The 22,343-nt window shown below is 40.9% G+C and overlaps 1 protein-coding gene and 2 long non-coding RNA genes across 8 annotated transcripts; 2 read left to right on the forward strand and 1 right to left on the reverse strand.

Annotated features, from left to right (window-relative positions):
* The first annotated feature begins 5,831 nt into the window (after positions 1-5,831).
* Positions 5,832-20,859, forward strand: GINM1 (glycosylated integral membrane protein 1). Of its 6 annotated transcripts, none has more exons than XM_086318273.1 (8): positions 5,832-6,766; positions 10,587-10,643; positions 10,810-10,906; positions 15,831-15,982; positions 16,514-16,670; positions 17,176-17,306; positions 18,938-19,101; positions 20,111-20,859. In XM_086318273.1, the coding sequence occupies exons 4-8, from the start codon at positions 15,914-15,916 to the stop codon at positions 20,220-20,222; spliced, it is 633 nt and encodes a 210-aa protein (XP_086174399.1). In that variant the 5' UTR covers positions 5,832-6,766; positions 10,587-10,643; positions 10,810-10,906; positions 15,831-15,913; the 3' UTR covers positions 20,223-20,859. The 6 variants fall into 6 exon arrangements, with proteins under 6 accessions (XP_086174399.1, XP_086174398.1, XP_086174397.1 ...); XM_086318272.1 differs by having other exon boundaries at positions 5,832-6,146; XM_086318271.1 differs by having other exon boundaries at positions 5,832-6,025.
* Positions 8,030-9,056, forward strand: LOC147366294 (uncharacterized). Its single transcript, XR_015133304.1, has 2 exons — positions 8,030-8,150; positions 8,243-9,056. It is a non-coding gene; the product is annotated as an uncharacterized LOC147366294 (long non-coding RNA).
* LOC147366295 (uncharacterized) lies at positions 13,076-21,824 on the reverse strand. Its single transcript, XR_015133305.1, has 2 exons — positions 21,772-21,824; positions 13,076-13,534 (listed from the first exon to the last, which is right to left on the reverse strand). It is a non-coding gene; the product is annotated as an uncharacterized LOC147366295 (long non-coding RNA).
* Positions 21,825-22,343: the final 519 nt, after the last annotated feature.

Raw genomic sequence — 22,343 nt, forward strand, 5'->3', positions numbered from 1 at the left:
CTCCGGGAGTTGGTGATGGACAGGGAGGCCTGGCGTGCTGTGATTCATGGGGTCGCAAAGAGTCGGGCACGACTGAGAGACTGATCTGATCTGATCTGACATATATCCTATGTTCTGATCATTAGATTTGATTTGTTTTTAATCTCAGTCTGAAACAGCGTGAAAAGGCCAATGGTTGCCATTGCATCCCTCCAGTGGGTGAGATATCACTGCAGAAACCACGTGCAGTTAATATTGTTGTTGGGTATCTCATAGTAGGCAAGGAATTAGTTGAATGACTAGTTTACTATGCAACAATTTTGGCCAAAGATTTTGTAGTTTATCCTAGCTAAAAACACAGGAATGGGGGGAAGGATTGATAAAAGAAGAAGAGGAGCTAAGAGAGGAACCTATTTCTTTTTTGTGTTAAAAGTTTTATTTAAAAAAAAAAAGACTTTTTTACCCTGCCTGAATGGCAACACCTCCAAGTTCTTCTTAATCAATAGGCAGTCCTGTTAACCTGAAAGACCTGAATTTCTTAGCATTTCTGTATCAACCTTAAAAAATAAAACAGCCAGTTATTTTACCAGCAGAATGAGTTTGTTTAGGAATAACAGAGGAACTGCAATAAGGGACATGCTAACAGAGTTTTGCCAAGAGAACGCGCTAGTCATAGCAAACACCCTCTTCCAACAATACAAGAGAAGACTGTTCACATGGACATCACCAGATGGTCAATACCGAAATCAGATTGATTATATTCTTTCCAGCCAAAGATGGAGAAGCTCTATACAGTCAGCAAGAACAAGACTGGGAGGTGACTGTGGCTCAGATCATGAACTCCTTATTGCTAAATTCAGACTTAAGTTGAAGAAAGTAGGGAAAACCACTAGATCATTCAGGTATGACCTAAATCAAATTCCTTATGATCATACAGTGGAAGTGACAAATAGATTCAAGGGATTAGATCTGATAGAGTGCCTGAAGAACTATGGATGGAGATTCGTGACACTGTACAGGAGGCAGGGATCAAGAACATCCCCAAGAAAAAGAAATCCAAAAAGGAAAAATGGTTGTCTGAGGAGGCCTTACAAATAGCTGACAAAAGAAATGAAAGGCAAAGAAGAAAAGAAAAGATATATCCACCTGAATGCAGAGTTCCAAAAAATAGAAAGGAGAGATAAGAAAGCCTTCATAAGTGATCAATGCGAAGAAATAGAAGAAAACAATAGAATGGGAAAGACTAGAGATCTCTTTAAGAAAATTAGAGATACCAGGAAACATTTCATGTAAAGATGGACACAATAAAGTACAGAAATGGTATGGACCTAACAGAAGCAGAAGATATTAAGAAGAGGTGGCAAGAATACACAGAACTATACAAAAAAGATCTTCATGACCCAGATAACCACGATGGTGTGATCACTCACCTAGAGCCAGACATCCTGGTGAAGTTGAGTAGGCCTTAGGAAGCATCACTATGAACAAAGCTAGTGGAGGTGATGGAATTCGAGTTGAGCTATTTCAAATCCTGAAAGATGATGTTGTGAAAGTGCTGCGGTCAATATGCCAGCAAATCTGGAAAACTCAATAGTGGCCCCAGGACTGGAAAAGGTCAGTTTTCATTCCAATCCCAAAGAAAGGCAATGTCAAAGAATGCTCAAACTACTGCACAATTGCACTCATCTCACACGCTAGTAAAGTAATGCTCAAAATTCTCCAAGCCAGGCTTCAGCAGTACGTGAACCGTGAACTTCCAGATGTTCATGCTGGATTTAGAAAATGCTTTATAGGAACCAGAGATCAAATTAGCAACATCCATTGGATCATCAAAAGAGCAAGAGAGTTCCAGAAAAACATCTACTTTTGCTTTATTGACTACACCAAAGCCTTTGACTGTGTGGATCACAACAAACTGTAGAAAATTCTTAAAGAGATAGGAATACCAGACCACCTGACCTCCCTCCTGAGAAATCTGTATGTGGGTCAAGAAGCAACAGTTAGAACTGGACATGGAACAACAGACTGGTTCCGAATCAGGAAAGGAGTACATCAAAGCTGTATATTGTCACCCTGCTTATTTAACTTATATGCAGAGTACATCATGAGAAATGCTGGGCTCAGTGAAGCAGAGGCTGGAATCAAGATTGCCAGGAGAAATATCGATAACTTCAGTATGCACATGACCCCACCCTTATGGCAGAAAGCAAAGAACTAAAGAGACTCTTGATGAAAGTGAAAGAGGTGAGTGAAAAAGTTGGCTTAAAACTCAGCATTCAGAAAACAAAGATCATGGCATCCGATCCCATCACTTCATGGCTAATAGATGGGGAAACAATAGAAACAGTGACAGACTATTTTGGGGGATTCCAAAGTCACTGCAGATGGTGACTGCAGCCATGAAATTAAAAGACACTTGCTCCTTGGAAGAAAAGCTATGACAAACCTAGATAGCATATTTAAAGCAGAGATATTACTTTGCTGATAAAAGTCCGTCTAGTCAAAGCTATGATTTTTCCAGCAGTCATGTATGAATGTGAGAGTAGGACCATAAGGAAAGCTGAGCGCCAAAGAACAAATGGTTTTAAACTGTGGTGTTGGAGAAGACTCTTGAGAGCCCCTTGGACTGCAAGGAGGTCCAACCAGTCCATCCTAAAGGAAATCAGTCCTGAATATTCATTAGAAGGACTGATGCTGAAGCTGCAATAGTTTGGCCACCTGATGTGAAGAAATGACTCCTTGGAAAAGACCCTGATGCTGGGAAAGATTGAAGGCGGGAGGAGAAGGGGATGACAGAGGATGAGATGGTTGGATGGCATCACCGATTTGATGGACATGAGTTTGAGTAAGCTCTAGGAGTTGATGATGGACAGGGAAGCCTGGCATGCTGCAGTCCAGGGGGTCACAAAGAGTTGGACACCACTGAGCGACTGAACTGAACGGAACTGAAACTAGGTGAACTGAAACTGAACTGAAACTAGCTGGAGACCAAAGCAGAAGGACACACTTTTATAGAGAAAAGGGGATTATTGGGAGGGTCGGTTTTGAGTAGAAATCCATTGGAAGAGAAGTGTGAAAGTGTTAGTTGCCCAGTTGTGTCCGACTCTTTGCAACTCCATGGACTGTAGCCTTTCAGGCTCCGTTGTCCATGAAATTCTCTAGGCAAGAATACGGCAGTGGGTTGCCATTCCCTTCTCCAGGGGATTCAGGGACTGAACCTGAATCTCCTGCATTGCAGGCAGACTCTTTACCATCTGAGTCACCAGAAACCTCTGGGGAGAAAGCCTGAGTTCAAACTTCTCATTGACCGAATGTGGTAGTTTCTCATTGGCAGGCTATTGCTGGGTAAGGAGAAAACCTTCCTTATGCTGGAGCAGTACACAGTAAGCCTCTTCCTTTTGGAAATGCATGGTACCTCTCTCTTCTTGTTTTGGGGTTCTACAGCACAGGGAATGATAAGGCATGAGAGCTCCCCCTTCGGGGCTTCCAGACATCCGTCATTTTATTTTATTTTTTTAAGGTTTTTTTTGGTTATGTTTTTGGTTGTTCTGGGTGGCATGTGGGATTATAGTTCCCAACCATGATGAACTCTGAGCCCCCTGCGATGGAAGCTTGGAGTCTTAACCACTGGGCCGCTGGAGAAGTCCCTACTTTTTTTTTAACTTATTTGCTTTTTAAAAGCTTTTATTTTTATTAATTTTTCTTCCAGTTTTATTGAGATATAATTGGTATATAAGTTTATGTATATATTTAAGGTATACAGAGCTTCCCTTGTGGCTCAGCTGGTAAAGAATCCGCCCGCAATGCCGGAGACCTGGGTTTGATCCCTGGGTTGAGAAGATCCTCTGGAGAAGGGAAAGGCTACCCACTCCAGTATTCTGGCCTGAAGAGTTCCATGGACTCTATAGTCCATGGGGTCTCAAAGAGTTGGACATGACTGAGCAACTTTCACTTCAGTTCACTTTAAGGTATACAACATAATGAAGTTATTATTACAATAAGTTTAGTGAATATCCATCATCTCATATGTATACGAAATTAAGAAAATAGAAAAAAAATTTTCTTGTGATGAGAACTTTTAGGATTTACTTTCTTAACAACTTTCGTATATTACCTAATATAACATACATCAGTGTTGCTTGTATTTATCGTGTTTTCAGTTACATCCTAGTATTTATCTTATAACTGGATGTTTGTACCTTTTAACTGCCTTCATCCACTTCCCCCCTCCCACTGCATCCCGGACTTTATTTTAAAAGGGGTTTCATTAATTTATTTTCACATTTGCTTTAGAGGGTTTCACCAAAAGTTTTTTTTAACCTGAAGTGGGGAAGAAAAATCTGTCATTGTCAATTTATAGGTTAAGAAACTGACTAGAAAAGCCCTGAGAACCCAGGTGACCTGGCTTCCAGCAGAGTGCTGCTCCCTGCCTCTCCAGTGATCCAATGAATGTTGAACTTAATGCGCGGTTGTTCCTTGGCCTTGGCACAATAAATCCCTGCTGCTAAGTCCCTTCAGTCGTGTCCGACTCTGTGTGACCCCATAGACGGCAGCCCACCAGGCTCCCCTGTCCCTGGGATTCTCCAGGCAAGAACACTGGAATGGGTTGCCATTTCCTTCTCCAATGCATGAAAGGAAAAGTGAAAGTGAAGTCGCTCAGTCATGTCTGACTCTCAGCGACCCCATGGACTGCAGCCTACCAGGCTCCTCCATCCATGGCATTTTCCAGGCGAGAGTACCGGAGTGGGTTGCCATTGCCTTCTCCAATAAATCCCTGGGAAACTTTAAAAACTATCAATACCCAAGCTGCTGCCCAGACTTATTAAATCAGAAACTCAGGTTCCCCGGAAGACCCCAGAAACAGCAGTTTTTAAAAGTGCTCAGACAATTCCCAAGTGCAAACTAAGGTGAGAAGTAATAAACCCCTCCTCCAAACATGAGGGCTTCCCCAGGTGACGCAAGTGGTGAAGAACTCGCCTGCCAGTGCCGGAGACAGAAGAGACAGGGGTTGGATCCCTCAGTTGAGAATATCACCTGGAGGAGGGCATGGGAACCCACTCCAGTATTCTTGCTTGGAGAACCCTCATGGAAGAAGGATCCTGGCGGGCTACATATAGGCCATAGGGTCGCAGAGAGTCAGACAGGAGTGAAGCGACCTAGCAGGGCACGCTAGGTGATATACCCCAACTGTGATATTCAGTTCAGTCGCTCAGTCGTGTCCGACTCTTTGCGATCCCATGGACTGCAGCACGCCAGGCCTCCCTGTCCATTACCAACTCCCAGAGCTTACTCAAACTCACATCCATCCAGTCGGTGATGCCATCCAACCATCTCAGCCTTTGTCATCCCCTTCTCCTCCCGCCTTCAATCTTTCCCAGCATCGGGGTCTTTTCTGATGAGTCAGTTCTTCGCATCAGGTGGTCAAAGTATTGGAGTTTCAGCTTCAACATCAGTCCTTCCAATGAATATTCAGGATTGATTTCCTTTAGGATTGATTATCCAAATATGATACGTTCAACAGTGTTCTGATACATTACCATTATTTTCACTTTGTAGATATATGTAAATATATACACATAGAGACATACTGATGTACACAAACAGTATATACTAAATCAAAAACAAAGGCAACGAGAATGTTTACACTCATTCAGGTGAGGAAATTCTCCTCAAATCAGAGAGCCGATCTAATGACGAAATCGGACCTTCTGTGACTTGACCCCGCCCCCGAACGTGGTGCGGCGGCCTAGAACTATAGACCCGCAGCTGCTCTCGGAGACTTCCGGGTCCCGCCCCGCCCTCGCCCCGCCCCGCCCGGCCCCCACAAAGGCCCCCGCCCCACCAAAGGCCCCGCCCCTCAGGCCCGCTAGGCCTCGGCCTCCAGCCCGCAGGCCCACGCCCGCCGCCCGCCCCCGGCCTGTCCAAGATGGAGGGCGCTCCGCGGGCGCCCCTCGCTCTCCGGCTGCTCTTCTTCGCGGCCCTGCCAGCCACCGGGTGGCTGACGACCGGCACCCTTGAGCCGCCGCTCCTGCCGCCAGCCCCGAAGGTAGGGCTAGGCGGACGCGAGTCGGCCGGGATCCTCGGGGAGAAGCCCGGGCCCGGGACTTGGGACGGCAGCGTCCGCATCGACACCTTCCACCTCCCCGCGGGCAGGCCGTGGACTGGGGGTAGGGCTCCCAAAGGGCTGGGAATGGTGGGAAGAAGCACCCAAGGAAACGGGGGCGGCGGGGACGAGGGAGGCGAGAGAGTGAAAGGGAATCTTTAACGTGTGGTTAAGCCCGGCGCAGCGGAACTGCTTGTTGCGGTAGTCTCGGCTGTTGCCGTCGTCTGGGCTGTTGCCGTCCTGACGGGCGTTTGCCGTCGAAAGTCACCGATCACAGCCTTTTGTAATGGCGCCTTCTTGGGGTAGAGCCGGGCTCTGGGGCGAGGCAGTGTTTATGTGCTAGGGAAACGTGGAAGTTGCTCAACGGGAGAGAGCGAGGGCGTTTCCAGGCCACCTGTCTGCTCCGGCGGGCGGCGGGAAGGAATGCCTGCCACCGGCGCGTGGGGCTCCGGGTGCGTGCAAGCCGGGTGCCTGGGGGCCTCAGAGGCAGAGAGACGGAAGACCCAGCGCCGACCCTGCCGGCCTGCCTTTAGCGGGCGGTGTTAGAGGAGCCGGTCTCTGAGCGCGGTGGGGCCAGGCGCGCCAGCATCCCCTGGGAACCTGGTAGAAACGCTCCAATCAAAAGCTCCAGGGTGAGGACCCAGCAGAGTGTTCCAGCAAGCTCTCCATCCAGGTGACCCCGAGGTGGGCTGAAGTTTGCGCATCACCGCGTGCTTGTACTGAAGGGTGACTGACTGGTTCTTACTGCTTTTGCTCGGGTAGGGGGGACTGTCGCTGCCCTTAACCAGTATTTGCCACTCAGCCGTTGAATGTGTGATAGGCGGAAAGTCTGAAGACTTGGCAATGCGATTAAACGACATAGGTGCACCTTTTCTTACTAATCAAGACCTGAATGAATACCCAGCAGTCAGGGGTGACTGACACCATAAATGTCACTGTTTTACCTTCACTGTTTTAAGAGTTACGGCGTTACCCTTACAGGCTACAAAAATAATAGCGTACCTTGGTTTCAGTTCTCTTGGGACATTCCAAGAAGCCACACCGTCCCAAGCTCTAAGAACCACTTATATACGAAGTGGACCACAGTTGCAGCTGTTCAAAAATATGAGATCGAGACCAAATTAAAATGAAGTAATTCCTAGAGTCCTGGAATTAGGAAATTGGTTATCCCTTTTCCAGATTTTAGAGATTTATCATAGTTATTTATGAATCCCAAAGACCTTTGAGTCTATTCCTGTTACATGCTTGCCTTTAGACTGCAGGCTGATAATACACCATACTGTGGGTTCTTACTGAGTTGTTCATTTCAGTTCTCCTTATGACTTCTGTCTGCTTTTGGAAAGTCCAGATCTACACTCATTTCGTTGGTTAAATGAATGCTCTGCAACTAGGAGGAGAATCTCATTCCTTGGAAGGTGTATGTGGGAAGCTGAGGCCTCTGAATCTAAACATTTATCAAAGTTGTATTGTGAAAATTTTCAAAGATACAGAACGTTTGAAAGAGTTTTAGAGTGGTTGTGCATATTTGATAGGAGTTTTTCTGTTGACTTTTATGTAGCAATGGTGTGTTTGAACTCTCCGCATCATGGTAACCACTGGACTACTGTGGTTATTGAGTATTTGAAATGTCGCCAGTGTGATTGAGGAACTGAGCTTTTAACATGTTGTTTAGTTTTAATTAAATGTAAATAGTCACATTTGGTTAGTGGATACCATATGCCAACTCATAACATAATGCACAACATAATGCCAACTCAGCCGACCATTTGTATTTTACTGTACTTGCTTTATCACACACGTTTTCATTTGTTTAGCTTCGTATCCCGCCTGACCTAAATGTAAGAAAATTGGTTGAAATCAGGAAAATTCTGTGTATGTCTTCAGTCACTCAGGTTTATTGGATTATAAGCATTTTTCTGTTTTGTTTACATATGTAAGTTGTCAGATGTTGAGGTTATACAGATTGTGAAGTAATAAAAATTTTTTTACAGTTCATTCTTCTGTTATTAAAATGACTTGGTCACCAAGGAGAGGGAGGCAGCCAGAGGACGCTTCTTTTCTTATATGTGTAAATATTTATTTCTTATATGTGTAAATATTTATTTCATTTATTTCCCTCAGACTTACTTTAAACCAGGTATCTATTACTTTTGTTCTTAGGAAGCCATTTTGTCCCAGGTGGGCAATTGTGAGTGACGGAATCAGAGGAGAATTGAAAATGAGTAGGGGAGACTTTAGTTCTGCCACCCTTTTCTAAGTGTACACTGCCCTGGATGACAAGCCTGTACTTCCAGTTCTGTCAGAGGCTCTTGGAAAGAACAAGAAATATGACCTGGCTCTGAACTTTGGTTTAGGAGGCAGGAAGGGATGAGAGTTTCTCCTGATGTGAAATCATTCAAGAGGATCCAAAAGAACGTAATTGGAGTTGGCCCTCTGGAAAATACAGTGTGCTCCTGTCTGTTCATTGTCTTTTCCAAAGACAACGGGCCCAGTTCTACTGGGCAGGTGATGTATGTAAGTGCAGTAAATTACTCACAATATAGGGTATGTTCTCTACAGAAAGGCAGAAGCTATAAAAAGGTTTCTCAGAAGAGCATCACTGGAGGCTTATCTCCAGACTGTTAGAAGAACAGTACTCTACAGTTTTAAAACAGATCGTCTAGCTTGGAAAGAATGAACTCTTGATGGAAATTTGGGCATAAAACAATACAGCCAGCAACTTAATGGTTTATTGAATGTTAGTTTGTTCTAAGAGATGAGTTCACTTGTTCTAACCCACACTTAATTCTAGATAAGGATGGGCCAGGAGAAAAGTGGACTGGAGCTGAGGAATCACTAGTCCTAAAGCTTCCTGGGCTCCTCTGGGAGTTGGGAAGTGGACCAAAGCCATCCTGAATAGATGGTATGGACTTACATGTTAGTATCCTGTTTATCAGGTTGTCCCAGGAATCAATAAACTCAGCCCATAAAATCACTGTCTTAGTCTCTCATTTGTTAGAAATATATAAAGTATTGGGGTTGCTCATGGTGCCAAGAAATACACTGGTATGTTAGTTTCATGTTTATGAATAATTTTTCTCTTTGAAAATTAAGAACCCCACCCCCTGCCAAAAGGCATTAAGAGGAGTCTTCTTTTTATTCTAGGATAACAATGTCTGTGAATACACTTAGGAAAGAATTTCATTTACAGATAACAAATTATAGTTCCTGTGACCCTGAATACTTAAAATAGTGCTTTCTTCTGTGTAGTAAGCATCTCATGAATAAACTTAAATATTTGAGTAGACTGTCTTTGAGCATACCATGAGAGGCAGTGAAACTGTGCATCCCAAATCCTTGTCCATGGGCATTAGAAGACGCCTTTAAGAAGGATAAGAGCAAGTTTGTACGTGAAAACAATAAAGTTGGAAACATTTGATGTCCACTCTCATGGAACAAATAAATAAATTGATGGTATATTACACAATGCTGTTTAAAAAAAAAAGTGTCTACATCTGCCCACATAACTGTTTTAAATTAAAGAAGGTCCAGAAAAATACATGCAATATCATTCCACTTATAAAGTTCAGGAACAGATAAAACTAAACAATAGGTTGTTTAGAGAAAGAGAACACAGGGAGTTAAACTGTAAAGGAAAGCAAGATATGTTAACATGGAAGACAGGATAGGGATTCCTTCTGAGGGGCAGTGGGAAATGTGACAGAAAGGATCATACAGGGGACTTAGAAGATATGAATGACATTTTATTTTGCTCCTGGGTAGGAGATACATGGGAGAAGGCAATGGCACCCCACTCCAGTACTCTTGCCTGGAAAATCCCATGGATGGAAGAGCCTGGTGGGCTGCAGTCCATGGGGTCGCTAAGAGTCAGACATGACTGAGGGACTTCACTTTCACTTTTCACTTTCATGCATTGGAGAAGGAAATGGCACCCCACTCCAGTGTTCTTGCCTGGAGAATCCCAGGGACGGGGGAACCTGGTGGGCTGCCGTCTCTGGGGTCACACAGAATCGGACACGACTGAAGCAATTTAGCAGCAGCAGCAGGAGATACATGAGTGTTTATCTTTTCTTTTAAACTTTATATTTGCATATTACATGCTCAGATACATGATATATTTCATATTAAATGGATAAGTGTATAGATTATGAAAAACTTAAATTGTGAATAATGGCATTTAAAAGGCTGTAAAGGGAATTCCCCGGTGGTCTAGCAGTTAAGATTCAATGTTTTCACTGCTGGGGTCCTGGGTTCCATCCCTGGTTGGGGAACTAAGATCCTGAAAGCCACGCCCCCTCCCCCCCCCACAAAAGAGCTGTAAAAATGAACCTGATGAATTGTGTTTTTTTTTCTTTTTCCCTGATGAGTTTTTTAACAGTGTTCATTTAATGTAGTCATATGCGATCATACAGTAAGTATAATTGAGGGAGAAGAGAATGAACTGAGTTAGTTACTCTTAGTTCAGCAAATGCATACCTACCTGATTTGTGTATTTATTTTGCAGGACAGCATCAGAATTAATGTAACTACCCTGGAGGATGGGGAGGTGTCTAAAGAACAGGTGTGTCTTTGTTATGCTTTCATTATATCATTTAGCTAAATATCATGCAGACTATTTTATTTTTTATCTATACACCTCATTTAGTTAGATAAAGTATTTTTGACATGAAGAGTTTGTCATCATTTGTAAACCATTGGAATTAATGTATATGCTGCTTTATTTTAAGGTTGTTCTTAACATAACCTATGAGAGTGGACAGGTATATGTAAATGACTTCCCTGTAAATAGTGGTGTAACCCGAATAAGCTGTCAGACTTTGATAGGTGAGTACTGCTAAATTATTTCCATAATTATTGTGTTTTTAATAACACTAAATTAGTGAAACACAATTCTTTGACGTTATTTATTTCCATTTTAAATTAATAATGTACATCATTACTAGAGTGTATGATAACACTAATGGATTTAAAACTCTTTTCCTACTTAATATCGGTTATTTCTGGCATTTTCATATATTCTCTATCATGGCATTGATATTGCTCGGAACGGCATGTCTGGTAGGTTAATGACAATGTAAGAATGTGTCTCGAGGTAGTAAATAGGGATTTAGAAGCAAGGCAAAATCTCTTCACATTTGTAAAAAGCAAAGAGAAAAGTGAATTGTCTTTCTGCTTCTTCTACCTTTATGTCTGTATTACATTTTCCTTTTTAACCTTTTAAAACCTTGAGTTGTTTAAAGACAAGCAAACATGTTACATTGGAATATACCCACTGTTTGAATGACATAAAGAATATGAGAAATTTGTATAGTATTCCTGTTACCTATTTTAATATACAGATTTAAGGCAGTAAATATTTCTCTGAGCACTTGTGTCCTATATTTAATTCATTATGTGTCTTTATTATCATTCCATTCATGTTTTCCAGGTATTTATTGTGATAGTTCCTTGTCCTAGGAGTCATTGTGAAGTATATTGCTTAATTTTCAAACACTGAGGGATTTTTTTTCTTTTTTACTGATTCCATCTCTATCATCAGAGATGTAGCTGTATACTTTTAACCCTTTGAATTTAGAGACTTGCTGTATAGCTTAACATATGGTCAGTTTTCATAAATGTTGCTTTCCATTTGTATTTGAAAAGAAAGTTAATCATATAATTAGTTGGATATGATGTTCTGTATCTGTCAGGTCAAATTTGTTAATCACGTTCAGTCTTTTATGGATGTACTGATTTTTTGTTTGCCCTGTGAATTACTGAGAATGGTATGTCAAAATCTGCACCACGAACACTTGTCTGTTCTTTCAGTTTTGTCAGTTTTTGCTTTGTATATTTTGCCATACAGCATTACTAAATCCATGCAGATTTAGAGCTGTTACGTCTTCTGGTGAATCCACTCTTTTGTCATTATAATATGTCCTTATTTATCTCTAGTGATATTCTTGCCTTAAAATCAGCTTTATCTAAATATATTATTTTACCAGTCACTGTTTTTTGGCTGGGCGTGGAGGAGGGTGGTGGATTGTTTTGTGGTATGTTTCCATTTTTTTTCAGTCTTCCTGGGTCCTTATAATTAAGGTGAATGTCTTACAAGCAGCATATACTTGTGGTTTCTTTCTTTTTTTTTATTCAGGCTATCATTCTGTCTTTAATTGGAATTTTAATTTACTTATATTAATGTAATAAGTGATATGTTTAGATTCAGATAGTCTGTATTAATTATTTGTTTTCTATCTGTGTCTTATCTGTTCTGTTTTTTTCCTTTTTTCTCCTTTTCTCCTCTTCTGGGTTATTTACTTTTTGTTTCATTGTCCCCCTCTATCTTGTTGGTTTTTATATTATTTTACTGTTTTAATGGTTACCCTTGAGATGAGTAAACTCGTACTTTTATCATTTCCCAACCACTGCAGGAGTCTTAGAACACTTAAACTCCATTTATTCTCTTCTGCTTTTAAAATTTTTAATTCAATTTAATTTTTTTTTTTTTTTTTTTTAGCCTTGTGCCTTGAGGGATCTTAGTTCTCTGACCAGGGATTGAATCTGGGCCATGGCATTGAAAGCCCCAGGCCCTAACCACCAGACCACCAGGGAGTTCCTCCCCTTGCTGCTTTTGTGTTGCTATTTTCATGAATTGTAACTCTTTGTATTCCTAAACCCTGAGCACCATAAGTTGTTCTTAGTGTTCTCCTGTAGGCGGATGTTCTTTTGTGCTTACCCTCACAGTTACTCTTTCTTTTGCTTTTCATTCCTTCCTAAATATCTGTGTTCCCCTCTGGAGTTATTTCCCCTCTACCTAAAGAATTCTGCTCAGCATTTTTTCATTGCAGATTTCAGTGTCCATGTGCGCGTTCATGTCTCACATGTTTTCTATAGTTCTCAGTGAGAGAGTTGGTGTACTGCAAGTTAATCCATCATAGCAAGGAAAAGAAGTGCCATTACTGGCTTGAATAACATTCCACTGATGTTGTATGTATTAGGAGTTAGATGTGGGGTGCAGTCTGCTTGCTTTATTTATTATAGTCATCTTTCTAGTCATCCCAGTTGCATTGAGTATATTTCCTTGAAAGCTGAAGTAAAAGCCTGTCTTATCATTTCACAGGAATCTTTAAAACATTAAATGCAACTACAGCAAGAGTCTTCTATCCTTAATTCTTAAAAAAAATTCTTCTTTGTAGATGTATTAGTTATATTGCTGTTTTAACGGTTTAACCCAAACGTCGTAGCCTGTGACACTATTATCTCCTAGTTCCTGTAGGTCATAAATTTGAGCTTGGCTTAGCTGGGTCCTCTGACTCTGGCTCAGCTGGGAAAGGTGTGCTTCCTAGCACTCGTGGTTCTTGACAGGGTTCATTTCCTTGTGAATTGTTCCTCACAGGATGTTAGCTGGAGTCCCTCCTTCATGTTCTTGCCACGTGGGCCTCTCTGTAGAGCATCTCACAACATAGCAGCTGGCTTTATCACAGAACAAGAGAGACTGTCAGGGAGAGCACACCAGCAAGACACCAGTCACAGTCCGTATAATCTAATCACACACGTGACATTCCAGCACGTTCACTGTATTCTCTTTGTTCGAAACAAGTGTCTAGGTCCAGCTCGCACTTTATGGAAGGCAGTTACAAAGGGGCAGGAAGGCTGGAGGGGCAAGAGTCATTGAGAGCCATTTTGGAAAGCCGTCTCCCTCAGTGCAGAAAGTCAGAATATAGAGGGCTCTTGTTGTTACTAGTTTTATTCTGTAGCAGCCATTACAGATTTGGAGGAAGAGTCATATGCATCAGTACGCTTTGATGTATTGACATGACTGCCTTTTCTCATCTCTTGAGTCTCTGTTCTGGTGACTGGCCTTTGGGCATACGAGTAGGTTGACGAGCAGCCTACCCTTCCCTGAGGGAGACTGCTGGGTAAACAGTGAAAACACTGAAATGGACCACAAGAGAGGGGAAGCTTTCCAGATAGAAGCTCAGAGGATGCGAGGGAGGTTAGGCAGATGAGAGAGAGGGCACCGTAATGAGCCTGAAGGAGGAGGACCCGGCAGAGAACCACCAGCGAGGTCATAGGGTGCCGCTGAAGGCATCTGACAAGGACACTGTGTAATCAAAACCATGTGATGGTGAGATTAATCCGGCACCATCCTGTGAATGGTTGAAGAGGGAGGGATTACAGAAGGGGAGAATAGTTAGGTAAATACCTCAAGAGTAAGAGGCTAATGAACTAGGTGTTGGGTGGGGAGGTAGGTGGAGCTGGAAAGGACACACAGAAGAGGTACTTTGGATTTGGAATGGCCAAAGGGAACAACTGACTGGATAGAGGATGAGAGTGAACAAGTCGGAGGCAACCTAGTCATTCTTGTCTTTGGTAGTTTGGAGAAGGCAGAGGGGTTTATTAACAGAAACAGAGAAGTCCAGGAGGAACAGGTTTGTGAACTTAGATTGAGACCAGGGGTTAGGCCACTTGTTTCTCAATAAAAATGTAGGTACCTGTTTAAAAATTATAAATGCTAGCCTGTACCCCCTGAAATTTTAAGACTAGAGTGAGGCTTTAGCATCTGTGCTGTTCCCAGTTGATTCTGATATATAGTTAGGGTTTAGAACCACTAGACCAGATATTTGTTTTAAATTATGTATTTATAATCCTGGGTGGAATCACTACTTCACATAGGCTATAGAATAAGAACTTAATTCGTCCTCGCAAGGAACTCGGCCCAGTTGAGACAGGTTTATAAACTAAGAACTACACTGTTAGTGCTTTAAATTTTTTTTATAAAAAGGCATGAACTCAGCATTTTAAGGATATGGTATCTAGAACTATTAAGTAGGTATTAATTAAAAATGTATGGGAGGGGACTTCTCTGGAGATCCAGTCGTTAAGACTTTACCTTCCAATAAAGGGGGTACAGGTTCAATCTCTAGGTGGGGCTAAGATCCCACATGCCTCACAGCCAAAAAACCAGAACACAAAACAGAAGCAATATTGTAACAAATTCAATAAAGACTTTGAAAATGGTCCACATCAAAAAATAATAAAATTTAAAAACCTAAGGGAGGAGAGTGAGTAACGGAGAGCATGCTGGATCAAGGGAACAGCTCTGTAAAGGCACAGCGTCGGCTTAAACGGCTGGGCCTGCATGCAGGATATCCGTCAGGGTTCCTTTTTGGCGGATTATTCCTAGCCAATAACATTGGAGGAACAGAAACAAAATGCTGCTTTTGCAGCAGTTTTGTTGGTTTCTAGTATCTTTTTCTATAGCATTCCTCAGGTTTATAAACCAATTGCAACTGCCACCCTCCATTGCTGCTGGGATGGGGGTGGGGTTTCTCAGCCAGAACAACAGGGCCAGTAGCCGATCCCACTCCATCCTTTGTAAGTGGGGAGTAATTACGGGGCTTTCCCTCCCTCATCCCCATTCCCGCCCTCCCCATCGATTAACCCTGTTGTGTAAACAGTTACACCTTACTGGTTCCTCGTAGCTAATCTATGGAAAAGAATAGGAAAGGTGTGGCAAGTGTGAAGTTCCATACAAAATCTGAAAGTCGTCAGGCATTTTTCCCTTTAAATGAGTATAAGAATTGTAGGGGTTTGTCAAGTTGTCTTTGTTGCCATAGATCTGAAACATCAGTGAGGTCAGAAATAAAGGCAAAGATAATGGTGTACACCTGTCTTGTTCCATGTAAATGTCAACAAAATGATCAAATTCAGTAACTGATTTGGTGGCATTTTTTGTTCAAAGCTATCACTATTTTTTTTTGAACAGTGAAGAATGAAAATCTGGAAAACTTGGAGGAAAAAGAATATTTTGGAATTGTCAGTGTAAGGATTTTAGTTCATGAGTGGCCAATGACATCTGGTTCCAGTTTGCAACTGATTGTCATTCAAGAAGAAGTAGTAGAGATAGATGGAAAACAGGTAAGATAGTGTGCTTGCCATCTGGGAATTAATTGTAAAGATTTGTGTTCAGTGTTATGCACACATTCAGTTATTTATTTCTGACTTGATAAGGAAAGAAGCTACACTAATGTTGTCTGTATCTAATCATTTAGAATTGTCTTACTTGTTTTAGCATTTACCTGTTTAGAATTTAAAATCTTAATTTGAAAAAAGATCATATTCATACATGTTTATATCTCTTAAAATTATGATCATTATTAAATAGAGCAAGTAAGTGAAGAGATTGAATTTGGTTCGTAGCTCTGCTGCCATTTCTTCTGGCCAAGTCTCTCTTAAGTCAGTGAAACGAAACTGAGAGGAAACCTCTCATAGTGAGCGCTAAAGCACACTGTGTGTGATTAAAGTTGCAAATTAATTGTCTTAAAGAGGAATTCTGTGAATAGCACAAGTTTGTTAGTTTCAGAAATCAGGGAAGAAAATTCAGTTTTAGACTCTTGCCAGGTTGTGTCACTATTCAAAATAAAGAGAATTGCTTCTACTTTTTCATAGGCTCAACAAAAGGACGTTACTGAAATTGATATTTTAGTTAAGAATCAGGGAATAGTCAGACGTTCAAACTACACCCTGCCTTTAGAAGAAAGCATGCTCTACTCGATTTCCCGAGACAGTGACATTCTATTCACCCTTCCCAACCTCTCCAAAAAAGGTACTTCAAAGACCATTATTTAAAGTATTAAGGAAATGATTTCTTTAATTGGTAACTTTTTCATCATAGTTAATATGTTTGGAAGTAAGCTTCTTTTAAAAATGCTTTATAACATGAATTGCTTTATGTATCCATTTTGTAAGATGTGGTCTGTGCTGATGACAGAGGGACATTTTGCTGAAATCATCTAAAAATACATAATAAGAATTTCATTCACTTAAGTTCATTTAGAAGAGGAAATATCATTTTTTCCACTGAAACACAGAACTTAAAAAATTTGACTTTCTGTGTGACAGAATCATAACTGCTATAGCTCCCTTCTTACTGTCTTAATTTGAGGTTCCTTTCTGGCATTTAAATCTAAACAATCAAATGTTTCTTTTTCTCCTATCAAAAAAGTGGATGTTCTCACCATCTTAAATGTTACTGGTGTAAAATCCTAGAACTAGTGGGAGAGTCACCAGCACGTTCTTGGCATTTTGGTAACTTGGGTCTTCCTTCTCAGGAGAAAGCGTTAGTTCATTGCAGACCACCAGCCAGTATCTTATCAGGAATGTGGAAACCACTGTAAATGAAGCTCTGCCTGGCAAATTACCTGAAACTCCTCTCAGAGCTGAGCCTCCATCTTCATATAAGGTAAATCAGGTATTTGGGATTATCTTTATATGTGTTACAAGCATTTATGGTTATGGTAAAGAAGTGCTAGCGTTTAAACTGAGGTGGAAACCATGAGAATTGGATCCATGGGACATTGTTAATAATGAACTCATCACGGTTTTAATGTGACATTTTTAGGTATTCCTGTTTTCCTTCTTAGTAATGTAGTCAGATGATGATGGTAAAGGTGTTAGATTTCAGTTTGTTTGGGGGTCTTTCTCATATCCCCATCGGTCTGTTTATTCTGTGACTTCATGCATGCACACATGTACACACACGCACAGTCCCCTCAAGACTTTGTACGGTGACTCAGCACACTTGGTTGAGTGTACTTTCTGAAATCAGACTGCTTAGGTTTGAATCCTGGTTCTGCCACTGACTAGCTGTGTCAGCTGGGACAAGTTCCTAGCCTCTCTAACCTTTTTCTTTACGTGTACAGCAAAGTCCATAAAGTGATGCCTTTTCTATGAGGTTGTTGTAAGCGTTTAAATACGATGGGTGCAAATGTAAATATACATTGGCACCTGTTAAGTACTCACATATGATGATAATAGTATACTGCTGACCGGGGAGACAGGGTTCAGAGAGTATGGTGAAATCTCTTTATTAGCTAGGCCCCTTACTCAAAATAATTTACATTTAAATGAGCAGGATCTGTGTTTAGTAACAAAAGATTCCAGAGATGATTCTTTGAAGAGGTTCTCGCTGAAGGTTAGGTTAGGATTGCTTGCTTTGGGTTACTGGAGAAACCTCTGTCACTTTTTGAATGCCTGAACTCTGGTGCCCTTACTAATCTTACTCCATCTCTCTCAGAGCAAGGAAGAACAGACTCTTCAGTCCTTGCCCAAGTTTCTTCTATCACTGTTGAAGTACGCAGTGAACTCCCCATCACCAATGGGCATCACCGACTTGATGGACATGAGTTTGAGCAAGCTCCACGAGTTGTTGATGGACAGGGAAGCCTGGCGTGCTGCAGTCCATGGGGTCGTAAAGAGTCAGACACGACTGACTAAATGAACTGAACTCCCTATAGGGTTCCAAAAGCTACGAATATGTCTGTCACTCTTTCCTTCTGTTGTCTTCCAAATACTGGAAACACATAGTTGACAGGTCCATTCTGCGTAAGTGGACTAGCCTTCTTGTCATGCATGCTGATACTTAGTCATGTCTGACTCTTTGGGACCCCAGGGACTGTAGCCCGCCAGTCCGGCAAGAATAGTGGAGTGGGTTGCCGTTTCCTCTACAGGGGATCTTCCTGACTTAGGGATCAAACCCATGTCTCTTACATCTCCTGCACTGGCAGGTGGATCCTTTACCACTAGTGCCACCTGGGAAGCCCTTTATAGTTAGACAACACGTATAAATTGTAAAGGATAGTAACATGTAACAAACACTTACGCCCCTTTTGCTAGAAAATAATTTTTTAAATTGTGAATAACTTTGAGGTACATTAAAAAAATAAGATGTACCCATTTAAAATGTACAGTTCGATAAGTTTTGACATGTTACCACCTTGCAGTCAAGATGTATGAATGTTACCATCACCTAAAACTAGAGTTTCTTGAGCTCAAATGAAACTTGCGTATCTAATAAAAACTTTTTTTCTTTAGGTGATGTGTCAGTGGATGGAAAAGTTCAGAAAAGATCTATGCAGGTTCTGGAGCAGTATCTTCCCGATATTCTTTATGTTTTTGAATGTCATGGTGGTTGGAATTATAGGAGCAGTTATAGTAATAACCATCTTAAAGGTGCTTTTCCCAGTTTGTGAATACAAGTAAGTATTTCTCATTTTTGATCAACTTTAGTATTCTTAATGATTAAAAAGTAGTTGTATTTACTATACAGTAGAAAATAGAAAAATTAGGAAGAGTAAGACAAGTGGGGGGAAAAATAGTATATCTCTTTTTTTCTAGCCCATCTTTCAGCTTTAGCAAAATTAAAAGACTTTTATTGGCTACTTATATGGTCAAGACACTTGTCTTGGGAATTCACACGTGGCTAGGACAAACTCTGCTCTGTAAGACCTTAGTGTATTGGAGAGAAAGGGAACAAGTGTCTGTAATGGAAAATGCATTGTGTATAATAAGAAAGAAATGAAACAAGAGGGCTTCACTATGTATTTTCAACTGCAAAGTATCAATTTAAAATGCAGTAAATTTTTGAAGACCAGCAAGGTATTTTAGTAACAGGAGAAAGTGAAAGAAAGTAAAAGTGAAGGTTGCTCAGTCCTGTCCAACTCTTTGGGATCCCATGGACTATAGAATTCTCCTGGCCAGAATACTGCAGTGGGTAGCCTTTCCCTTCGCTAGGGGATCTTCCCAACCCAGGGATCAAACCCAGGTCTCCTGCATTGCAGGTGAATTCTTTACCAGCTGAGCCACAAGGGAAGCCCAAGAATACTGGAGTGGGTAGCCTATTCCTTCTCCAGAGAATTTTGCAGGCGGATTCTTTACCAACTGAGCTGAGTAACAGGAGAAATGCTGTTTAAAGATCTATGGTTGCATGCCAGTGGAGTACTAATTAGAAAGCTACTTGGGCCTAGTCCTCTTGCCCACTTTGTGAAATCTAGGACTGTGTATGCCATGGAGATCTATAATTTACCCTGTGATCTCCTACAGTACCAGCTAAGGATCTTCCTCTTACTCCTCCAAACTAATTAGTTTGGTTAAAGTGAACTAACCATCATAAATAAAATCAAGCAAAAATACCTAATCCCAGGTATACATTTAATTATAACCTCAAAGTAGCCCTGTCTTACTTTAGTTTTAATTTTTATATTTCAGAGGAATTCTGCAGTTGGATAAAGTCAATGTTATACCTCTCACAGCTGTCAACTTATATCCAGATGGACCTGAGAAAACAGCAGAAAACCCTGGAGATAAAACGTGTGTTTAGAACACCATCTCAAATCATGGACTCTGACTTAGCCTAATGGTTCAAATTTGCCACTTAAATATAATTTTCTTTAAGCCATTAAGAATCGGTTTGTACACTAGAGAAATTGCTAAACTCCTAAAGCTGTCTAAAACTTGATCTTTAAAGTGACAGTTAAAGTTCACCTTATTCTATAATAGGGCTGCCTGTTCTGGTGGTGAATTAAAAAAAATTTAAATGCAATGGAACAGAAGACATGTGAATAAACTTTGAAACTACCAAAAAGAAAAAAAAGGGCAAGACAAAATGCCAACGTGCCAATCCTTTTCAAAGTGCCTTTGTTAAGGAAATTATATACACTTAATTACTATAATATATAAGACTTTTGAAAAGCACTTTATGAAATTCTAATTTAAAAGCTCAAGAACTTAACACTTATTTTTTTATTCAGTAAAATGTGCCTTAATATTAAGTATGTGACTCAGTATAAAAATCACTGAAGTGTGTATATCATGATTTGATTGTATCCTGTACCAAGACTACTTACCTTGAATGAACCAGGATTTTAAAATAGTGACATGTTCTCACTCTAAAAATAAACTTTTTTTTTTGAAGATAGAAGTACAATGTTTTTGCAATAAAATCTTTGCCCATGTGAGTTACTTCTAAGAGTTCCTTTCATAACACTGGCTGAAACCAAGGGTCACATCAGTTAGTAAGTCCATCAATGTTGCCAAATTAGAATGTGCTTTGCTCTTTTGATTCTAAGTATAGTCCTGTTTCCCCTACAATAATGTTTGGTCTTTTTTTAACCATCACCCATATTGACGTATATTTTACAATATGATCTAGGATATATAGTTCTTACCTTTACTCCATGTTTTACTTTCTGTTCTATTAAAATTCTTTTTTTTAAGTTTTTTTATAATTGTAACCCATCATTTAAATGGCTTATTCGGTGGCTCAGTGGTATAGGATCCACCTGCAATGCAGGAGCCGCAGGAAACACGGGTTCGATCCCTGGGTTGAAAAGATGGAGAAGGGAATGGCAACCCTCTCCAGTATTCCTGCTTGGAGAATTCCAGGGACAGAGGAGCCTGGCAGGCTACAGTGCATAGGGTTGCAAAGAGTTGGGACAGGACAAGTGATTTAGCAAGCATCATTTAAAACACTTTAGAAGGAAATGACTCGATTTTAAAACCACCTTCAATTTTGGCTATAAATAGGTATGTGTAGTGGAAGAATGATAGTAAAGGAGTCATTCATTCTGCCTAGCTGTTTTTAATAAGGAATAACAGCCCTGTGTAATGTACTATGTCCATCTTCTAGACAAATAATATAGTTTACAATTTGATCCTAAAGTCACCCAGCAATTAACAGTTTATTTTTTTATATCCTTCTTCACTAAGTTGCTAGAAATCACCAGTTCTAACTTTCAACAATGACAGGGTCTTATTTCATCCTTTAAGCATAAGCTTGTAGCCTCTTGTGAGGAGAACAACGTAGGAGGCTTTCACCGGAGGGCACAGGCGCTGTGGTCAGCAGTTCCCAGCCTGCCTTCTCTCCTTACCTGTGATACTTGAGACCGTGGCAAATCATGCGGGCTTCCTGAGGCTCTGTTTTCTATGGTTGGGGTGATACAGAAAGTATTACTTTATAAGAAATTATAAATAGAAATCTTACCTAAAGTTTTATACCATTACTCTTTATTTCATTTATTTATATTTGTACTGTTAATTATTATTTTATTTACACTTTGCATCCATGAGTAATGGGTTAGTGACTTTTAAGGGTACAGTGAGCAGCACAAACATAAAGGTAGCTTCTTGCCTACAGTGCAGCCTTTTACATGTGGGCAGAATACAGTCAGGCAGGCAAGACTGTACAGATGTATGTATATATATATATATATTTTTTTTCTTTTAAATTGCACAGTAAAATGAAGGGGCCTTTAAAGCTCTCTCAGAATGAGGAGGGAAACTGGCCATAACACCAGGCAGGAAGGAAAGTACACTGGGTGTGATCTGCCCGGCTACTTGTGTAAAAATATTCAGGGACTTCAAGTTATCCCCTGGCACCTACAGAGCTAGAGCCAGTCTTATTCTTCAGAAGCAACAGCAGCCACAGGCAGGGGAAGAGGAT

This window comes from Bos grunniens, chromosome 9, assembly GCF_055505025.1.
Source record: "Bos grunniens cultivar Pamir isolate PY7600 chromosome 9, Bosgru_T2T1.0, whole genome shotgun sequence".
Classification (NCBI taxonomy): domain Eukaryota; kingdom Metazoa; phylum Chordata; class Mammalia; order Artiodactyla; family Bovidae; genus Bos; species Bos grunniens.

What these genes read in the sequence shown, in the direction of transcription:
- GINM1 (XM_086318271.1), top strand. Translation starts at nt 5,906, where the DNA reads ATGGAGGGCGCTCCGCGGGCGCCCCTCGCTCTCCGGCTGCTCTTCTTC. An exon ending in AGCCTCCATCTTCATATAAG is followed by an intron (nt 17,307 to 18,937) that starts GTAAATCAGGTA and finishes TTTTTTCTTTAG; the next exon opens with GTGATGTGTCAGTGGATGGA. An exon ending in TTCCCAGTTTGTGAATACAA is followed by an intron (nt 19,102 to 20,110) that starts GTAAGTATTTCT and finishes TTTATATTTCAG; the next exon opens with AGGAATTCTGCAGTTGGATA.